The sequence below is a fragment of the Colobus angolensis genome, unplaced genomic scaffold, assembly GCF_000951035.1.
Source record: "Colobus angolensis palliatus isolate OR3802 unplaced genomic scaffold, Cang.pa_1.0 Scaffold111, whole genome shotgun sequence".
In the NCBI taxonomy this organism is placed as follows: Eukaryota; Metazoa; Chordata; class Mammalia; order Primates; family Cercopithecidae; genus Colobus; species Colobus angolensis.
The window spans coordinates 7,309,774-7,331,462 of record NW_012112142.1 but is presented as its reverse complement, the minus strand read 5'-3'; the positions used below and the strand labels follow the sequence as shown (position 1 = coordinate 7,331,462).

The 21,689-nt window shown below is 42.9% G+C and overlaps 2 protein-coding genes across 4 annotated transcripts in view; both read right to left on the bottom strand.

The window, feature by feature from the left end:
• Nucleotides 1-509: 509 nt before the first annotated feature.
• LOC105522371 (zinc finger protein 226-like) lies at nt 510-6,283 on the bottom strand. The gene has a single exon (XM_011956872.1). The coding sequence runs from the start codon at nt 4,441-4,443 to the stop codon at nt 3,664-3,666; it is 780 nt and encodes a 259-aa protein (XP_011812262.1). The 5' UTR covers nt 4,444-6,283; the 3' UTR covers nt 510-3,663.
• The window catches only part of ZNF827 (zinc finger protein 827), a 180,804-nt gene continuing 160,147 nt past the window's right edge, over nt 1,033-21,689 (bottom strand). For 2 of the 3 annotated variants that reach the window (XM_011956882.1, XM_011956900.1), the window contains 6 exons: nt 18,726-18,897; nt 17,449-17,615; nt 8,431-8,622; nt 7,876-8,053; nt 5,965-5,997; nt 1,033-4,483 (listed from right to left, as the gene is read on the bottom strand). In XM_011956882.1, coding sequence (XP_011812272.1) covers nt 5,982-5,997; nt 7,876-8,053; nt 8,431-8,622; nt 17,449-17,615; nt 18,726-18,897 — 725 coding nt within the window. In that variant the 3' untranslated portion in view covers nt 1,033-4,483; nt 5,965-5,981. Of the gene's footprint in view, nt 4,484-5,964; nt 5,998-7,866; nt 8,054-8,430; nt 8,623-17,448; nt 17,616-18,725; nt 18,898-21,689 lie in introns of all 3 variants that reach the window. The other variant, XM_011956890.1, reaches the window with a different exon arrangement.

The window sequence follows — 21,689 nt, the reverse complement described above, 5'->3', positions numbered from 1 at the left end:
TCTGGTACCTTCTCTTGAATGGTGAAGTATTATTACTTGCATTTGGATAGATTATTATTTAGTTTGCAAAACATACAATTTTTCCACTCATTAAAATCTCATAGTTGCCCAGCTTCATTAAGATAAATGGAATTATTCATCTGTTTTCCCCCCTTTGGCTATGGGGTCAATGAAATGATGTTAAGCAGGAGAGGATAGGGTTGGCAAACACTTTCAAATGTCACTAAGTAATTTCAGGAAGGAGCTGGCCTGCCACTGTCCTGAATGATGGATATGCTCTCAACCTTAATGGCCATTAAAGATGTACATAATAACAGTTTGCATTATAACCATCACTGTTCAACACTTGAATTTTGTGACAGTTAAAACCAGGAGTGGACACTTCTGAAATCTGATTAAAATACACCGAGAAGTAAAAAACGGAACAAAGCAAGACAAACAAAACCCTGAGACTAACAAGCAGTCAAGGATGGCAAACCAAAAAAGAAAAAGAAACAAGAGAACAAGAGTATAGCCAACTTTTTTTTTTAATTAGAGTATATTATACTTTCAAACTGGATACACTAGAAATTGGCAATGCAACATAAGATGCAAAGGAATATACCAGTTACTGTCAAAATGACCCTGTACAGCCTTGTAATGCAAAAAGCTTTATACAATACAAATTTTCAGTAATGTACACAAACCTTGACAGTATGATCATCTGAACATAATATGAAGAGTTAAAAAAAGGATAGAAGAAAGAAAGTGCTGAGAACCCTAACTGCATTACTATATGGAAAAATAAGCTAGTTTTCATTGAAGAATGCATAGTGACAACAATTGAAGTTAGTTGGTAGGTGAATTTCTCAAAGATGTTAGTGTTTTACACGGAAAGGATATCTATGGAATACATCCTTCCCTGAGTATCAAACTGCAAACCAAATTCAGGGGTACATATTTTCTAGGGTGGAGTCTGAAAAATGCTGTAGATTTTTTTTCTTTATTAATAACAATAATAATATAAAAAGTCAAACAAACTCCAAACACACCTTTTCTCACTCAGAAAACTTTTATAATTTACCAGAAAGATTGATGACTCTTTCCAAAGTGCTAAAAAAGTTGCCCAATTATATTAAGCATGACTAAGTCATTCAAATACAAGTTCAGTGGCAAGCAGTGAAATGCATGGCATTTGAGCAGTAAACATCTCCTTCTTTCACCCCCTCTTGTTCTTGAAAGTTTCAATCCTAAGACCTCCTATTGCACAAGTGGCATGCTGTAAAACCTATAGTCCGAATTGTCAGGGCCACCCTTTCAGGTTTTTAACCCGCTGGTGCTTGAGTGTGATTCACCTTTTCTACCAGCCTCTGTGGGATCACTTTAGCCCTCTTTCCTGTCATCACTGAACTTGTAATTTTGAAAACACATTATTAGCCAAGTGGCACATTCTCCATTATATGGGGATAAAGACATGACTTGAAAACAAAACAACCCAACCCACCCATAAGCCCAGTATTCTTGGAGTGTATTGTCCATAACTATCTATAGTGTCTTTTATTGAGACATTGACGTGGCGAGGTTGAACATCGTTTCAAACCCGGCCAAGAACAAAGGTCTCTGCCGGAGAATGACTGAGGGTTTGGGAGCTTCCCGCTCTAGCTGGTTTGGCCTCCCTGTCCCTGTGGGCATCTCCTTAGTGTAAACAGATTTGCCAGGGCACCAAGCAGACTCCCCATCCATGGCGGGATGACTGGCAAAGGGAGGTGTAGCATACCTGCTGGGTGTGGGGAAGAGGGGCTGGCATGGAGGGGACTGAGGAGACCATGGTGTGGACAGACAGTACAGTCTTCTGGCTTCCTGGAGAACTGTACTAATTTCCAGGGAGCTTTCAGCAAAGCAAACTGACTAGAGGAAGAACATTAGGGATGCTTTTATTTTCCCCTGGTGAAACAGATTTTTAAAAACCCCAACTCTTAGGATAACACATGATGGAAAACAGCAACACAGTAAGAAAGTGTTCCTCCTGTACACCAGTTCTCCAATAGATAAATTAAATATATAAACTTTTATATTCCAAACTTCCCATTATGATACAAAGAACATTTCTTCCTGCTCTTTCAGCCTGTTTCATACTGGAAATTCTGTTGTTTTAAAAATACAAGCAATGAACATATTCAGCCAAAGATTTTTTCCTTTTTTCTTTTTAAATCACCCATTACTTTTTAAGATTAGCAAAGGGCTTTACAACCAACCCACACCTGCTTCCTGCTGCAATAAAGTGCTGCACATAAATTGCCATTTTAATGACCACAAAATAAGAGCTTTTAAATAAGTATAAAGTTAGCCTCCTAGCAGGTTACATCTACCAGGCGTTAACAAAATGGAATACAGAATTACTAATAACATGGAGGATACCGCGATACAGCCAGAAGACCGGCAAAACGCAATGGAAACTTGTCAGGGGCATAAACGGAACCATAGGACTACACAGCACCTTTTTGTTGCGTCATTATATGTCAAAGAGGTTGTGGCTAAATCTTCAAACATACAGTCTACTCATTCCATAAAAAAGGTACATTTTCTTCCTTTTATTTTACTTTTTTCAGATGAGAAACAAAAACTAGTGCAAGACCACAGCACTGTGCAAAACTGCCGTTTCTTTTTTTTAGTCTGAGCATTTATACCCAGAATTTATCCAAACCCCTTTTAATCTCCTTGGCTGGATTTATCAACCATAAATTTTTTTCACTCATACATTTCTTTTTCCTGCAAACAAATGGTAACCACTGAATTAATACATCATATATATATATATATAATCTGCCCTTAAAAAATGATGCACTATGTGTGTGCACCGTACACATTTGTCTATGTGTGGGCACACACACAAAACACACTTAAGTTCTGTGATGTTCGCTGCAGTGCTGCGAGATATTTCTTCCAGATCAGTCACTTGATTCCTCGCCTCTTCGTCACCAGAGAAGATCTGAGTACCAGGTCTCCAGCGCTCTGGTGGAAATCTCCAGCAGCACTGTAGATGTCTACCATTCCTTCATCGACTAAGCACCAGGCCCTACCACTCTGTAGCCATCAAAGAGAGAGGGAAAGGTGATGAAGGAGCACAGGGAGAGACTGTCGTGGATGAACAACCCAGGAGGGAAAAGAACGTTCATCGCTGTTAAAGAAGCCAGTACAAAGAATGTGCAATAGAAATGTCATGGCACACGACACACGGCTTTCTCTTTCAGAATCCACAAACGCCCACACACCGCATTCACCCAACAGAAAACCAAATGCACCAGTATATAAGCTTACAAGTGCTGATTGCTATTAAGGACACTCTCTTTAGGGTTTAACAAGACAAGATTCCTTTCAGAGAAAAGTACGGAGAAGGGCTGAGAGTGGGAGTGGGTGGCTGGGGAGGCATGCCTCTGAAGGTAGAAGTATGCAGTAGGTCACCTCTCTGAAGATTGGATAAAGCAGCTTTCAGGTCAATGCAATAGGTATACACACAGAGCCAATTCTCTATTCCTTACTAAAGATATACAGTACACATGTTTCAGACCCATGGGGGTCTGTAGATTTTGCAGCAACATACACCTGCTGGGGTTGTGTTTAAGTTTTGTGGGGTTTTTTTTTTGTCTTTTGTCTCTTTGTTTTTGGTACAGAACATGGCTGCCCTCAGACAGTCTCTGCTCTTTCTCTCAGTCCGAGATAGGCGAGGAAGGAGTGTTTGGGTGAGGGGATGCTGGGAGGCGCAGTCTGAGGTCGGGGAGGGTGGAATGTGAGATCCAAGTGGTTCTTGGGGTATAGCATTGTCAAGGGAATGAGATGGGCAAAATCTGAGTTCCGGTACTTGTCAAAGCGCAAAGGGGAGCCGTTGAAGGCCAAAGCCTTGAGTGCCAGGTTGGGCTCTGAGCTGCTGCCGTGAGCTGCTGACAGGGCCACGGTCTGCAGAGCCTGGGAAGCGGACATAACCGACAGGGGAGACAGGAGATTCCGGGAGCTCCCGACCACCAGGAGCGGGGCCCCCGGGCCGGCCTGTTCCTTGGGGGCTGGACACAGGCCCTTCTTGTCCTCCTCGGGGCAGTCCCCACTCTGGTGCTTCTTGACATGGCGGCTGAAGACGAAAGGGTGTGTGGTCTTGAACAGGCACTCTTCGCAGCTGAAGGTCTGGCGTGGGGCGTGCTTCAGCTTCTTGTGCAGGTTGAGATTGTCCTTGCGCTTGCAGCTGTAGCTGCACTGGTCACAGTGGAAGGGCCGCTCCCCGGTGTGGACGCGCACGTGCTCGATGAGCTTGTTGGCGGTCTTGGACAGGTAGCCGCACTGGTCGCACTTGTAGTGGTTGCCCAGGCGGTGCTCCCGGGTGTGCGTCTCCAGCTCCAGCTGGTTGGCCTTCACCGTCTGGCAGATCCGGCACTTGTACTCCATCTTGTAGTGGGTCTTGAGGTGGCACTCCATGGCAGCGGGGCGGTTGGTGGAATAAATGCAGAATGGGCACCTGCCGGGGGAAGCAACGTAAGGCAGGTTCAGCCGGGGAGGTTCGGAGGCAGCCGCGCTTCTCCCCGCCTCACCAGCCTTCCCTCACACCACCCCACAGTGTCTGAGGCCTGACCTGCCCAGCCCAGCCCAGCCATTGCCGCCTCTCAGGGGTGGAACGGCCCTTTTTGGCTCTCCCTGCTGACAGAGCAGTCTCCGCTGGCAAGCAGCTCTGGCGAGGTCCGCTCAGCCTATTCTGGGTCTCCCGGCCGATACAGGCAAGGCCAGCCCTCACCAAGGGGAGCAGATAAAGTGCCAGGAATCAATTTGCTGGTGCTCCCCTCCAGCCCCCGCCCGGCCCCTCGGAGCCCTCCCCACTCCCGACCAGACAGCGCAGAGGTCTAAACCTCCTGACCTCCCCTCTAGATGGGAGCAACACAAAGAATCGACTTTTCATGCACCACACCAAGCACACGCAGAAAGGCTAAGAGGTTTTAAAGAACAGCTTATAAGGGGGAGCGCTACCTCCAGCAAACAGAAAGTCACAGGGGTCAGAATCGTGCTTATTAAGGGGTTGTTAGGATGAGAAGGCCTGTGTGTGTATCTCTGTGTGAGTGTGTGCATATCTATGTACTCGTAAAACATATCTCCCTGCAGGACTGGCTCTTGGTCGGGAAAGGAAGCTGAGGACTATGGCAGGGGCATGGGAGGAGAAGGAAGCCCACCCAACGGCCCATCTGCTAATGAGGAAGGGAGGAGGGAGGGAGACAACTGCTATCTGGAGCTCAAAGACATTATTAATACATGATTATGCTGGAGACAGGATAATAATCCAACTGGTTTGGAAATTCTGAGGGCAGGACCGTGTCTTACATTTCCTCTGCATTCTCTGCAGTGCTTGGTAGAGTAGTCAGCACATGGTAAGCACTCAGGACATACTGGTTCATTATTTGAGTGGTCTCTACAGGCAATTTAGGTAGATTCTGGAAGGGTGGATGCTGGTCCCAGCTCCATCACCTTGTCAGGCTGGAGCTGGATACCCTAGCCTGGGCCTCTCTGTGGCTCAGTTTCTCCATCCTTTGCAGTGAGGCTATGCTACCACTAACCCTCCTGGCTGTCCAGAGGGGCCACGAGGAGTGGTGAGGCCATGTTAACAAACTGCTGAGCTTCTCTTTTAGAAGCTGCCAGGCTGGAGTCAGTGGCTTATATGAGAACTGTAGCGTGTTTGCTCTCTTTCCACAAAGAATGCAAATGCAAAAGTGGCTGCCTCAGCTCTTGCTTGGCTCCTGCAGGGCAGGGCCCAGGAGTGGACTGTCCTCGGAGGGTCTGGAGAGGTGTTCAGCAGAGCCCAACACAACCAAGTGCACCGTGCACGGCCTCCTCAGCGCCAAGCTCGCCGTTAGCCTTTGAACCTCAGCTCACAGAAGAGTGCACACGAGAGAAATATAAAGCCCATTCCCAGGTCAGGTGCACACACAACCCCTACGCCAAGCTGGGCCTTACCTAGAGGAGTCTGAAACTCACCACTGTCCTGAGCTACGGCAAAAGAAAAATAATAGTATAATCTTATTTGATCTGCATTATGAACAGGATATAGAGTACAAGCAGTTCCATCACAGAAAAGCAATTTAGACATCAGCAGTCTGTTTCATTTTAAGGACATTTCTGTGACCCACAGCTCAATCTTTCTTTCACTGCTCAGGCAAAGTGCTAAGGGTTTTCCGTGCTCCCGTTATTTTCTTAAAGACACTCTCTCAGGCAAATTAATTCTCTGATATGGCAAAGGAAACAAAACAAAACAAAACAAAGACTCACTGTATAGCCAGAAGGCATTATCAATTTTTTCAAAGTATTCTTCTACTTGGTCATCCTAGAACATAAACTATTACACAGGGGACGGTTAGCACCGCACGGGAAGTGTCTGTACCAGCAAAAGCATCAGAGTTCACTGTGCATTCTCCCCAATGGCTTCAGAGGCTTGGGACTTTGGAGGTCCCTGAGGAAAGGCGAACTGGCAAAGCCACAACTGGCAGGGGCTGCAACGTTCATGGGTGTGATTGGGCTACTGGGAAGGGCAGTGAGCACTGGTCCAACCATAGAAAAACATGGTTTTGGTGTTTCTTTTTAAAATGAGAGCACACAAATATTTATAAAGGGACAGTGGGAACGAACCAAATCAAATCCCCAAATGCTCGCTAGGCATTTCCCATCTACTGGTTTCCTGGAATTATAATCACCCCCTCCCCAATCCCTTCTGCCCTCCCCTCCCCCTCCCTTCGAAGCACCCCCACGAGTGAAACAAAATGGAGTTCAATGGTTGGTCCTGTTGTTCCCTGATTCTCCTGTGTGGGGGAGTTTTTGAGGAGGCAGGGGCCTGGGGGGACCCAGCCCGCACTGCCCCCAACACTCCACTCCCAGGGTCCTTTCCATCTCTCCCTTCCTCAGCCGTCTGGGGGAGTCATGCCACCTCTCTGGCAGGTTGCGAGTTTCAATGATGAACATGTTTTAAAACAAAAGGTTTTTTTCCCCCTCGTGTTAAGTAAATGTAATTTTTCATTCAACATGATTGTTTAGCTGAGAATTAGTAATTATGCCCTGAAAACTGTGTCTTTCTGTGTCCTCCTACCTGTGCTGCTTTCTCTTTACCAGACCCTAAGTGCCTTGTGAACAGGGACTCTGATTTCACTGTGCAGATTAGGTAGTACTAGGACATACATTTCTTGAGGGTGGAAATGGTGTTTTATTCCTGTGTGCCCGTTAGCACCTATTATCAAGCCAGACACACAGTGTGTTTGATATTAATTGATTGGTTTCACTTGAGACCAAAGAGCCTCTTGAAAATACTGGTTAAAGATGATGCTCGTTGTCTAGATCTTGGGAAGAAGATATCAGTATGTTTGCAGGAGGACCATGAAGCACATGATCTTTGCATGAAAAATGTTGCCTCCTGCCTGTTCAAACTGTCCAATTTTGGAGGATGGGGTGGTTGTAATGCTTACTTAAAGGATATGTAGCAAGCCATCGGAGAAACAGAGATGGTGAGTCTTGGTGACAGTATGATTTATGCTTGGGGACACTAAGCCCTGAGTCCATCAAAATTAAGTCTGAACAAAACTCAGGCAGTGTAGGAGGAGTCTATTCTTGCATGCTGGGTTGTTCCAACGTGTCTTTTTTCTTGCTCTGAATCCTGGGATATTTGCAAAATGGATTCTTCTACTGACATCTGTTGACACCCTAGGGGGACAGGGCTAATTCAATCCAGCTAAAGGCAGCAGGGGTTCCTGACTAACTCCCCTCATACCAAGCTTCCCTTCTCCATGACTCCCAAAACCTTCACGGGAAGGGACAGGGTAGGGAAGGGGAAAGGGTATTGAATAACAACGCAGTAAAAGGTTCTGTACTTGCTTTCCTTACTTGAGCCCACCGGTGGGGACAGTGTGGCATTTCTTATGCTCCAGCAGCTGTTCGGGGGTCTTCATGAACTTATGGCACACATCACACTCAAACATCCGGGTGATGAGGTGTATCTGCAGATGACGCTCAAACATGTTCTTCGTCTTGCAGACAAAGTTGCAAAAAACGCATTCGAACCCTGCAAGGACCGAAGCTGGGTATAGAGGTGCCCAGGGCAGCGGGGAGAGGAGGGCAGGAGTGGAGCCAAGCTCCGCCTTCCTCCCACCTCCTCAGACGCCTGACAACTATACCCTTCCAGGCACTGTTCCCCATATCTCCGTGCTAAAAGGAGTTAAATGTACAAACATTGGAGTCAGTGTCACCCTCCCCATCCTTCCACCCCATACTCGAATGCAAATTAAGCCAAAAGAAATGCAAACTTTAGGTGAGGCCCAGTATACTGCATCCTGGGCCTATTATCAGTTTCTGACATTGCTCCTGTCCAGGACTTATTCTCAAGAATGGGTCATCCTGGGTGCAGAGGGTTGAGCAGGCTCACACCCACCTCCTCCTTACCTTTCTCTGGTTTTTCCTCACTGTTCAGTGAGGGCTGGCTCCCAGGCATGACAGAGATGACCAGCAGGTTGTTCCCGCCCTTATTTTTCTGGGAGCCATCTGAATCATCTTTGCTGTTGGCTGAATCACTCAGGGCTGAGAGGGAGGATGAAGAGGGGCTGTTTGATTCGCTGGGGGTCTTCCTGTCTTCCCCTAAAAAATAAGCAAATAACCCAGTCTGTTACTGAGATGAAAATCCTTAGAATGATAGCAACTGAGGGTGACGAGTTGAGTCTCACGGGTGCATCATCATTCTGGGAGCACAGGCTCATGTCCCCAGCTCCCCCACCACTGAGGGATCCCAGGCCTTAAGGTACCTACCCCCTTTGTGGTACTGGAGGCCAAAAGCAGGCATTCATTTATTTGAGAAGTGTTTATTAAGGTCTTACATGAATTAAAATAAAATGACAGTAATAGCTAAGATGTAGTGAACATGTTACTGCTTTCCAGGAACTGTGTTATACTTTAAATGACCTCATTTTGTTTTTTCAAAAATCCTATGTGGCACAACGGTTATCCGCCCCATTTTACGATGAGGGAATGGAGTCACAGAAAGGTTAATCTGGCCTAGATCACATGGCTGGGAAGTGGTGGAGAAGAGGTTTGAGTTGGTCTGACTCCAGGGTCCGTGCTCTTCATCAGTACACTGGACCCTCTCCCTCAAAGCCAGATACAAACAAGTCAGCAGGCCATTAAAGTCTAGTGTCAGAAGACTTCTGTTTCTACTCAAGAGAGAGTGTCAGGGACTGGGTTTACCATTACTACTAACAACTGAAAAAAAAATCAGACAAAATATACCAAATGCTAGTTTTCATATCACTGGATGTTAGGCAATGAAGAAAAGTGGTCCCTGAGAGACAGGAAACAAAAGAGGTGAGCCATATGACTGACCAGTTTCCTGCCTTGAGACTCTCCAGGCTTCAGTGCAGAGAGGAGGAACCAGGTGGAACCTGACAGAGTGGAGGAGACAGAGCTGAGGGTCTGACCAGACTTGGTAAGACGGAGTATCAGAGGGGAAGGGCAGCACAAAAAACAACTCCAGAGACACAGAGAGGGTCCCCCTTGAGTATTCAGCAAAGTATGGATCAGAGCATGGGGATGAAGAAACTACCCATAGTTGAAGGGGGAAAAGCCACCTAAAAGACTTAGAGAATAGTGCCTGGCACTCAGAGAGGGCTAGAAATAATGCCTGTTTCTACTAGTCAGATTGGAAAAACATGTAATTTACAGGGCATTAGGTGGAAAACTAAGAAAGGTCTCTTAGTAGTGGGTTAAACCTAGATAAATCACTGCCTAGTGATCTAGACCTGCCAAAGAATCATGAAAGCAAGACCCCAAAGGAACGAGGTTTCCAGGTAGCTAGCTGCATCTTAAAACAAAGGTCAAGAATATGTATAGGAATATAAAATATTAAGCACCCAACATGGTAAAAATCACAATGTCTGCATCCAAAGGTGATCAGATGTGCAAAAAGATAAACACAACTCAAATTGAGAATTATCAACCAATCATAGGTGACCCAGAACAGACACAGTTGTTAGACTTTGCAGACAAGGACATTAAAACAGTGGTGACTGTATTTCATATGTTCAAGAAGTTAAGCAGAGACATGGATGATATTAAAAAGATCTAAATAAAATTTCTACTGATGAAAACTGCAGTGTCTGTTTCCAGCAGTAATCCCATTAGACATGGCAGAGGAAAAGATGAGTAAACCTGAAGATAATAGCTACAGAAACTATCTGAAATGAAACAGAGAAAGGAATTCCCCCAAATGAAAAGAGCAACAGTGAACTGAGGGATGCCTTTGGGAAGCTTAAAATAAGTTTAATTGGAATCCCTGGTGGGGTGGGGAGGGCGGAGATTTGAAATGGCCAAAAATTTTCCAAATTTGAGGAAAATCATAAACCCATAGATTCAAGAAGCTCAATGAACCTCAAGCATAAGAAACACGAAGAAACCTATACAAAGGAACATCATAAATTGCTCAAAACCAGTGCTAAAGAACAAAATCCTAAAAGTAGTCAGAGGAAGAAAGATATGTGCAAAGGAACAAAAACAAGGACGACAGTGGATTTCTCACTGGAAACTATGCAAGTAAGAAGACTGTAAAGCAACATCTCTAAAGTACTGAAAGATACACTGCCAACCTAAAATCTTATACCCAGTAAAAATATATTTCAAAAATGAAGGCAAGAAACAAAAGCTCACATTAAAACAAATGAAGGAATTCATCACCAGCAGACCTGAATTACAAGAAATGTTCAAAGCCCAGGCAGAAGAAAATGAAATCAGATATAAAACTGATCTACACAAAAGAATGAAGAGGCTGGAAATAATAAACACATGGATAAATTCATAATTTTTAAATTATTGAAATATCTTTAAAAGATAAAAGTAACATTGTTTAAACAAAAATAAGTGTTTTATAGGGTTTATAAAACATTTTTTAAGTAAATATATGACAATAGCATAAAGGCTAAGAGGAGAGAAATGGAAGTCTACTAGTGTGACGTTCTTCTACAACATATGAAGTGGTTTAATCAATTAACTGAAGTTCTACTGTGATAAATTAAGATGTACTTTTTTTTGGAGACAGGGTCTCACTCTGTTGCCCAAGCAACGTACAGTAAAGTGATCTCAGCTCACTGCAACCTCCACCTCCCGGGTTCAAGCAGTTCTCCTGCCTCAGCCTCTCAAGTAGCTGGGATTACAGGTGTGCGCCATCATGCCTGGCTAGTTTTTGTATTTTCAGAAGAGACAGGGTTTCACCATGTTGGCCAGGCTGGTCTTGAACTCCTGACCTCAAGTGATCTGAAAGTACTGGGATTACAAGCATGAGCCACCGCACCCGGCCTAAAGATGTACATTATAAACCCTAAGTAACTGGAGAGCTAGATTTTGTTCCTGGTTCAAGAGACTTGAGAATGTTGAGATGTCGATTATCCACAAAATGATTTATAGATTCAACGTGACCCCATAGTTGTAGGTTAAGGGAGAAAATATAGGGAAGACTATTCTTCAGTTCCCTTCAAATCAGTTAATTAAGCAATCTAGTGACTGTAAATGTTAGAACCTAACTTCCTTTATTAGGAGATTAAAAAATAAGTCCAGCCTGGCCAACATGGTGAAACCCCATCTCTACTAAAAATACAAAAAATTAGCCAAGTGTGGTGGCATGGGCCTGTAATCCCAGCTACTTGGGAGGCTGAGGCAGGAGAATCACTTGAACCCATGCAGGCAGAGGTTACGGTGAGCGGAGATGGCACCATTGTACTCCAGCCTGGGCGACAGAGCAAAACTCTGTCTCAAAAAAAAAAAAAAAAGAAAAAAAAATATATATATATATATACACACACACACACATATATACACACACACACACACATATATCTATGTGTATATATACACACACACACATATATATACACACACACTTCTAGAGTGTAAAATTATTGGTGTCATGTTTACTTTTATTCCATTTTCAAAATTTTCTAGAGTGACCATATTTTTTAAAGTTTTTAAAAAGAGAAAGGAAGAAATATGTATCCACTTACAATGTTTTCAAATCCTGTTCCTGTCAGAACTGCACTTAGGGTCCAGGGCAGATAACTCTTACTTCAGTTCACAATTTTAAAAACCTTGCTCCTATTAGAACTGCAAATATGTGACCTCAGACACTGATCATGAGGAACAATGGCATATGACTTCAGACTACAGACTCCTCTCTTGGTACAAGAAAGCTGTGTGAAAACTAGTACCATTATTGCCAGTTGCTTATCTTATATATTTAGCCAGCTTAGTTACATTTTCTAGATAGAACATTTTCAGTGGAGACCCTGAACCCTTGATATTGCAACTCCATCTTCTAATACTGGCCTGTTGCAAGTGATTCTTTTAAATTCGTTTTTAGAATTAAAACACATTAATTTCAACTACCATCTCTAAACATAGATTCAAGTACCCTTAGGCTTAAGGCACAGGCAGAAATACCTAAATTAATTAATTTATAAAGATATAATATGCTGTGCCAGCCACTCTGTGATGCAGCCTAGCCTGCTCAATGTGTAATCCCTAGTCCAAACAGCCTCCCCTGTTTCTGTCCTCATCTTGTTTTGCTATGTCTGTGGAAAGAGTCATGGTGCCCTTGCCAGCCAAGTCCAAGGCTAACTGTGACCCAAGTGATCATTTACCTTCTTCAGCATCACAAAGATCTTGGTGAAGGACACCTGTGCACAGGTGATGCAACTTCACACACTAGGACAACTAGCTGAAGAGAACTTAAAAAACAAAACAAAACCCCTAATTACTGCACAATTTAAAACATCACAAATTAGGAAATTGAAACCATAAAAAAAATTACCAATCATCTTGCTGCCTCAATACAGGCACTGTTACATTTTAGAGCACTTCTTTTCATTCTTAAAAAAGTAAGCACTTCTACTTTTAAGTTGTTGCCATTAAGGTTAAGAATAAAGACTCTAGATCCAGGCTGGGTGCAGTGGCTCATGCCTGTAATCCCAGCACTTTGGGAGGCTGAGGCAGGTGAATTGCCTGAGGCCAGGAGTTTGAGTCCAGCCTGGCCAAATGGCAAAACCCCATCTCTACTAAAAATACCAAAAAACAAGCTGGGTGTGGTGGCCCTTGCCTGTGATCCCAGCTACTCAGGATGCTGAGACACAAAAATCGCTTGAACGTGAGAGGTGGAGGTTGAAGTGAGCCAGGGTCACGCCACTTTACTCCAGCCTCAGCAACAGAGTGAGACCCTGTCTCAAAATAAATAAATAAATAATAAAAATAAAAACTAGATCAGAATATGTGAGTTTGAATCTCACCTCTACCACTTAGTAGCTGTATTATTTTGAACAAGATACTTAACTTTGTGCCTCAATTATCTCATCTATAAAATGGGGATAATATCAGCACTTGCCTCATATGGTTGTCGTGATAATTAAATAGGTTTTTATATGTAAGTCACTAAGAACAATGTCTGGATCATGGTAAGCATTATAGAAAATATTATTATTCTATTATAAAACATACATAACAAAACGTAATAATAATGATAACTAATACTTTGTATTTTCCCATGCTATTTTAGATATTTCTACATAGTTGGCTCTCAAAAAATTCATGAAAATGTTTGCATTGTTTTAAATGATTGTATTATATCCATGGAGGGGATTAGTCTACTTAAATAGTTCCTTAAAATGAAACTTAAAGTTAAAATTAATATTTCACTGATTGAATATTTTCCCACGAATAAATTCCCAGAGATGGGATTACTGGGTCACAGGGCATTACATTTTAAGCCTCTTGGTATATACAGCTTAATTAGCTTCCAAGGAGTTTTACCACTCTGCAGGGCAACAGCAATGTGAGTACCAGCATCATCCCAGCAACAGTGAGTATTAATACCAAATGTTCTCCTAACTTAACAGGTGGAATATAAGCCTCGAGTTTTAGCTGGACTGCCAGTGAGGTTGTACGTGTTTCCTTATGTAAGTGGTTAGCTTTTATTCCCTTCATTGTGAATTGACTGCTCATGTCCTCATATCCTTTGCTAATTCTTCAATCAGAGGCCTAAAGGTTTTCTTAACAGTTTACAGGAATATTCCATGTGGTAAATATATTAACCTTTCGTCACTTTTGTAAACACACTTTTTCAGACCCAGGTTTTGGTTTTGCTTCTCTTTTTCTGTTATTTTTTGCAAACTGAGGAAATTTTTATGTGTCAAATCTCTTGATTGTTTTCATTTGTGCTTTATTTTATCACTTAAGCTTTTACAAATCCTTCTCGCTCTGTAAGCTTGATAAATATTCTATTTTCTTCAGGCTTTTCTAGGGCTGACTTGTTAATAGGGATTCTGTAAGTTATCTGGAATTTATTTTGGTGTCAATGTGAGATGAGGTATTGATGGCTGTATTTTCCAAATAGCCATTCAGATTCCTCAATGCCATTTATTGCAACATTTAGAAATTGCAGCAAAATTTGCATTGAAGAAGTCACAAGCACCAGAGGGGATATTTTCCCTTTGTTGATATTCTCTGCAGGGACAAGACACCAGACGGTGGGAGAAAGGTGAGGAGGGGTCACTATGCGGAAACGCCTAATGAGAGGACAGTTCCTTAGGTACCCCCTTAACATCCCACTCACAGGCATGCCTGGAGTAGCAGAAACCCATAAGAAAATGTGAGAAAGCATGGGTTCTATAGGAGACTAAACAAAATGTGTGCTGTTGATTAGAGCTCATCCTGGAGATCACAACTTCACTTAAGTAACAAGATAGCGTGGCAGATTTCCTAAGGTACTGAAATAATAGGTGACTTTTCCCAAGACAGGAAAATCAAATTAGAGAACAAGGCTCATAGACTTAGAGAATCTTAGGCCTAAGGGCATCTCCTGCACATCTGAAAATATAGGGAACAGATGGAGGCCCAGATAAGTTAACTGAGGTCCTGCATTCACAGTACTACTACTGGTACTATAGGGTCTAGGACCTGGATCTAGAATTCAGTGTGTGCTTTCCTCCATGCCAAGTAACTGCCACATAGATTACAGAAATAAGTCACTAGGATTCTAAAGTTCAAGCAACGGCCGTGTCTGAGTAGTTTTCTTACTTAGCATGCACAAATGTGCATAGATGAGCTTGCACACAAATATATTCATTCACTGAAGGAACACTAATTCCCCACTTGTACTGTGGGGCCTGTTCCAGGTGCTGAGATACAGCAGTGAGTTAGACAAGCTCCCTGTTCTCGGGAATACATACTGCTATATATGTCATATAACATATATATTGCTTGTTATGTTATATAGCATATATATTGCTTCATATCATAACTTTGTAATAATCCAACTTACTAATTTACCAATTTAGATTGATCTATTTTGGGTCAAACCCAAACACCTCAAAACTATATTAAAAATAGGAAACCCTTGCTGTGAGACCATTAGCTTATAACAGGGATCAGCAAACTACAGTCCTTGGGCTCAAATGAGCCTCCTGTTTTTAGAAATAAAGTTTTATTGGAACATGACCACGCCCACTCACTTGCATATTCTCTAGGACTACTTTCAAGTTTCAACAGCCGAGTTGAGTACTAGTGACAGAAACTGTATGCCCCGAAAGCCTAAAATATTTACTATTTGCCCCTTTGAAAAAAGCTTGCAGGGCCCTGGTTTATAAACTAGGTTTTAATCTTATTCTTAGAGCAGCAGCAGCATTAAAGGCTCCAACTGAATTAAAAAAGAAACTTCTTTAATGCATTTCACTCTTGGGTGACTGTGCTAACAAACAAGATATTCTTTCCTGCTAGACAATGAGCCCTGAGCCCTGCTACATCAGAGAGAACAAGATCTTTGCTTCATTCCCTGTGGTAATTACGAGGTATGTGTTTGCACTGGTTAGTTGTGAAGTTTCCACTCATGACAATTAAGCGATGACAAGTCCAGCTTCTTCCTAGTCATTTGGTTTCTATGGTTTCTGTATGGTGGTATGGGCGTGGAGGGGGCTTTGGAGGATGGGAGGGAGGAAGGTTTTCAGCTGGGTTCAGGTATACTTTGGGGTAAAGAGGGTTAGAATGAAGGTTAACAGAAAGGAGAAAAAAAAGATTATCTGAAAAGCCAGTGGTAATGGAAAAGAGTTTGGCCTTTCCCTCCATTAGCCACTCCAGAAATGCTGAATTTAATTTGTCTTCAACATGGGTTTCCCAGCTCACCTGCTGCCCACAGGCTAATGTGGTTACAGTCAGACAACTGACTGTAAAAATGGCACCTTCTCACTCAGCATAACAGCTCTCTGCAGACCTCCAAGTCATAGCTGCTCAATTTACCGACAAAAACAAGCTTTTATTACTGTTGGCACCACTGAGCCAAAGTGGCCAGAGAAGCATAGAGAGATCCTTCTCTGCCATGTACATTGTCAGCACAACTGTCAGGGAAATTCCCCTTCCCGACTCCTTCAAGTGCTGATGAAGTGAGGGGCTGATCCAACACCCAGGGCTGGCAATCAGCAACATCAGCTCTTAATTTGTAAGCCCTGCAAATGCAGGGGAGCTCCTCCTCATTCTCACTTAATGACTCCTTGCTGGTATCATTTGTAACCATCACTCGTGAGTGTATAATTGCATGGTGAAGTCAGAATGTTAACATCAATAAACGGAAGAAGTTAAGCAGAATGGCAAGAAGCTTAAATAACAGGCGAGCACTGGTGAAGCCTTGGCTATGGCCTAGACAGTGATGGGTTTGTTTCAGGAGAATCTGGTTTTCTTTGGCCGTGAACACACATGCCATGCGTCATTAAGGAGAGCGTCAGGGCTGCAGTTTCACTGGAGAGGAACGGAGCCTACAGAAGTAGGTGTGCAGTGCCCTGGCACGGGAAAACAGAAAGGTTCAAAGCTCTGCCAAGTGTTTCTCGGGGCTGTCAGAACAGCAATGATACAAAGAGCAAGCTCTGGAATGAAAACTGTTCTGGGCTGAGTTTCAGTAGTCACTGAAACTAGTGACTGCAGCAACCCCTAGTTGCTGACCTTGGATGGAATACCCCACCTCCGTCAAGCCTGTTTCTTCACCTGTACTGTACAGTGTGATAACAGTAGTATTCGCTTAGAGGGTTGCTATGGGGCTTAAATGAGAGCCAGTGTGCAAAGGCGTAAGCCTGGGGCATTGAAAGACTGTCACATATGGTGATGAGGAAGAGGATCAGGATGAGCAACAAGCAAAGAGCTCGGCACCTCTCAACCACATCTGAACTTTCAGAGCAGTGAGTCTTTCAGAGCAGTGAGGCACAAGGCATGCCAGGAAACAGTATTATGACTACAGGGAAATGTGGCTCTCATGCCTTGGGAAAGTCCTTCCTTCCATGGAAGGAAAGGGCCAATGTCTCAGGGTGGTGGGGATGCTTCGGCCAGGTGGCAGGTGCTCTGGGGTGCAGGGGATGGAGGAGGAGTGTGAGAAGGACAGACAGGAATGGTCACCTGTGTGCTTGGTGCCAATGTGAGTCTTTATCTCTGCTTCCTCCATGGTGACAAAGTCGCAAGCAGTGCAGCAGATTGAAAACATCCACTGCTCCTTGTCCACGTGGAGTGACATGTGGCTGACAAACTGGACATTGAGCTCTGTCTCAAATCCACACACGTGACAACTACATGAAAGGGTAAAAGAAAAGAGGGGGAGAGAAAAGGGTGACACATACTTCTAAATGTGGGCTGTCCATTTATACACAGTACACTCAAGAAAACTGGAATTTGAAACACATTTGTCTTTCCACCAAAAGATTTTGCATTAGAAAATTCTTCTGCTTTCTGGGATGCCTCTAAAGTAGTCACTGTGCCAAACAGACTAAAGCCCAGCATCATGTAACAATCACATATGTGTTATAACGATGCTAAATAATCATAAAGTTAATTTAAAACCATGGATTCCAGATGCTGCACATCACCTAACTGATTTCCTTTGGGCAAGGAGATGCGGGGTAGCGTTGACAAGGTATTTAGTGGTGCTGGTACACTGATAAACTCGGAGAGCACCTCACAGCCCAGGAGCCTCTCTCTGGCTCTGGAAACCTTCCCTAGTAGCAATGAAAGCACATACAGTTTGTTGTACGGCACTCCAAGCAAGAGGCCTCTATCTGGGACAACTTCTGATAGAAGCCACCCATCCCTAGAGACACTCCTGCAAAAGGAAGTTTCCACCAATCAGTATGGCATATCTCTAGGGCAAGATTTGATAGACAGCCAGAAACTTGGGGGTTTTATGGCAATCCAACCAATATTGATTCATGATTGAATACAGAAATGAAACATAAAATCCAGGTACTAAAGGGTGATACAGCCAAGGGGAAATATGTAATGCTTCTGGGCTATTTCTCTGGGGTTCTCAGATTTACATTTCCTCAGCTTTTTTTTTTTTTTTTTTTTTTTAAACAATTCCTCAGTTACAAAGGTTGGAGCTTCTGAGCTGAACAGACCTAAAAATTCATCGTCCCCAGAGCCCAGTCGCTGTCTGGAGCTCCACCCCAGAGAGCCACCTCTAAGACCATTTCTCTTTCAATTAATACTACCAGGAGCACCCAAGCCAAGAGAGGAGTCTGTGCAACTGCAGGGCTCAATCTAAGCAAAGAAATTACTCAAATGAAGGCCAGGCTATGACTGAGAAAAGGAGCCTCGTGATGTATGCCCACAGCAGACAGGTAGGAAGTGTTGAAGCCAAGAGTCTGAGAAAGGCAGACTAGCATGTTCCATCTGCAACTCACCTGTAATAATAAGGATGTTTCTTTCCGTCACTGCCTTCAGACGTGACAGCGCTGACAATGTCCTCGGTGTCTGTACTCACCAGCTTCACGGAATGGACGGTCAAGTGCTGGTTCAGATTTGCACGGCACTTAGCAGCATAGGGGCACAAGTGGCATTTGTATTTTCTTTCCTCTGGGGGAGAAGGAACAGGAAAAAGCCCAAATCATTTTCAAAAAAGGAAGTCCCAACACCTTGCAAGAATCACTTAGAGGTATAAAGGAAAGAATGGTTCAAGTCACATCTCAGATGGCAACAATGGTAATGCCTTGGAATTGTAAGTATCTAAAAGTTTTTACCCAGCAGGTCACTCCTGTATTAGTACTTTTAAATATCTCCGGCTGGGCACTGTGGCTCACACCTGTAATTCTAGCACTTTGGGAGGTGGAGGCAGAAAGATCCCTAACAACAGGAGCTCGAGACCAGCCTGGGCATCACAGCGAGACTCCGTCTCTACAAAATTTTTTTTAAAAATTAGCCAGGCGTGGTGGCACATGCCTGTAGTCCCAGCTACTTCGGAGGAGGAGGTGGGAGGATTGTTTGAGCCCAGGAGGTCAAGGTTACAGTGAACCATGATCATATCACTGCACTCTTGCCTGGGTGACAGAGGTAAACCTTGTCTCAAACAAAACAAAACAAAACAAAAAAAAGAAAAAAAAAAGTCCCAGGGCAACTAGAATAGATAACCTGCTTTTTTTTTTTTTTTCCTGGACACCCACAGCCCCTTTTCCTGATAAAGTAAGCCCCATACAGGCCAAAATAATATTTTGTGAGTGAACAAGTGTGTGTGTGTGTGTGTGTGTGTGCACCCCATGTTTCAGTAGTGGGTGGGTGCTGAGCGGGGGAGGGGGAATGAAACACAGCATTTGCAGGACTGCAATGTAAAAGAGGCCTCATCATTTTCCCTAAGCTCCTGGCTTGGGTCAGCCAAGAAATAAGGAAAAAAAAACTAATGAAATTAAGGGGAAAAAATACTGTGTGAAATAATTTAATTGGAAATTTCATTTTACATAAATAAAATAAAGAATTTCAATTAATTTCTTAATGGAAACCCTCTCGTAAAACTGACAAATGTTTCAGTATCATTTCCAGAGTGGCATTCTGAATTCGTTTGATTAATCAAGCAAATTAAAGTAAAAGGAGCAGGCTTTGCTTTCATCATACAGATAAAGGTAATAGCAGAAGATGAAGGAAAGAACAACTCCAGTGTTCTATCCTTGATGCTTACTTGGTATTACTGAGCCCGGCTTAAAGAAAATACCTGTCTTCTTTAGTTCACAGAGAAGAACATGGAAAAAAAGTTATTCTCTACAAAATATGAGACCATTATTATTATAGGTGATCCCCAACATCTTGAAGGGCTGGCATCTGGGCTCTGCAGGGTCAGGGGAGGAGCCCTGCCATCCAGATAAAATGTGTCCTTTCTTTAGAAGTTTTGAGTTTGTATGCATAAGTGAGGTTGGTAAGTTTTGTTATTAAGGTTATGCATCCTCCATAAAGTGAAACTGTGGAGATTTTTAAATCTTTTTCTATCATTTGGAAAGGTTTAACAATGTTGGAATTTCCTCTTCTCAAAAGGTTAGAAGAAACTCACCAGGGAAAATTTCTGGACCTGATGCCTTTATTAATGATATGTCCTTCATAATTTTTCCAAATTTCCCTTTGGGAACTGATTGATTCAAGTCTCCCCCCCCCCCCTTTGGGTCAATTTTAGTCATTCTGTTTAAATGATCTACGTTATCTAAGTGTTCAGCTTTTTTTCTTAGAGCTTCATTATTCTTCAATAATTCTTTAACATCTTCCACACTGATGATTAGGCTTCCTTTTCCATTCCTAACTTTGAGTATTTTTGCTTCCTTTTCTTAATCAGGCTTAAAAGGATTTATCTATTTTATGGCCATCGTCCTTCTAGACTTTGTTGTTTTATCAATTCCTTAAGATGACTGTTAAGTTCCTCTATTTTTGTCTTTCTCTAATTAAAATGTTTACGTCTATAAATTTCCTCTGACTAGAGCTCTTGCTGTTTGCTCCAGGTTTACGTATGAAGTGTTCTCTGTTTCATTCCTTTTAGATGTCTGTTATTGAATTTTTATTTTCTCCCTTTTTCTTTGGTCCAATTAGGCAGGACGTTTTATTGACCCTTACTTATTTAAAATCTCATTTAAGTATGCTCAGAGAATGTGACATTATAAAACTCCACTTTTTTGAACATGTTGAAGTATTCTTTGTGGCTAAGTATATAACTAAATTTTGTCTTTAGTGGAATTTAAGATTAAAAATATTAAAAATATAAAAAGAAAAGACACGTCTGGGCAGCATGGTGAAACTCTATTTCGACAAAAAACTTTTTGTTTTTTTGAGACTGAGTTTCACTCTTGTCACTCAGGCTGGAGTGCAGTGGTGTGATCTTGGCTCACTGCAACTTCCACCTCCCGGGTTCAAGCGATTCTCCTGCCTCAGCTCCTGAGTAGCTGGGATTACAAGTGCATGCCACCACACCTGGCTAATTTTTGTATTTTTAGTAGAGATGGGGTTTCACCACTTTGGCCAGGCTGGTCTCAAACTCCTGACCTCAGGTGATCCACCCGCCTTGGCCTCCTAAAGTGTTGAGATTATAGGTGTGAACCACTGTGCCCAACAACAAAAACCTTTTTTAAAAAAGTTAGCCAGGCATAGTGGCAGCGTGCACCTGTAGTCCCAGCTACTCAGAAAACTGAGATGCAAGGATCGCTTGAACCCAGGAGGCAGAGGTTGCAGTGAGCTGGAATGGAGCCACTGCACTCCAGCCTGGGTGTCAGAGCAAGACCCTGTCTTGGGAGGAAAAAAAAGACAAAATTAATCTTGTCCTATTAATACTTCCTGTCTTGCTTTTTAAATTTTGTGTGATGTACGAAACCTTTATTTTGAACTTTTCTTTATCATTTTGT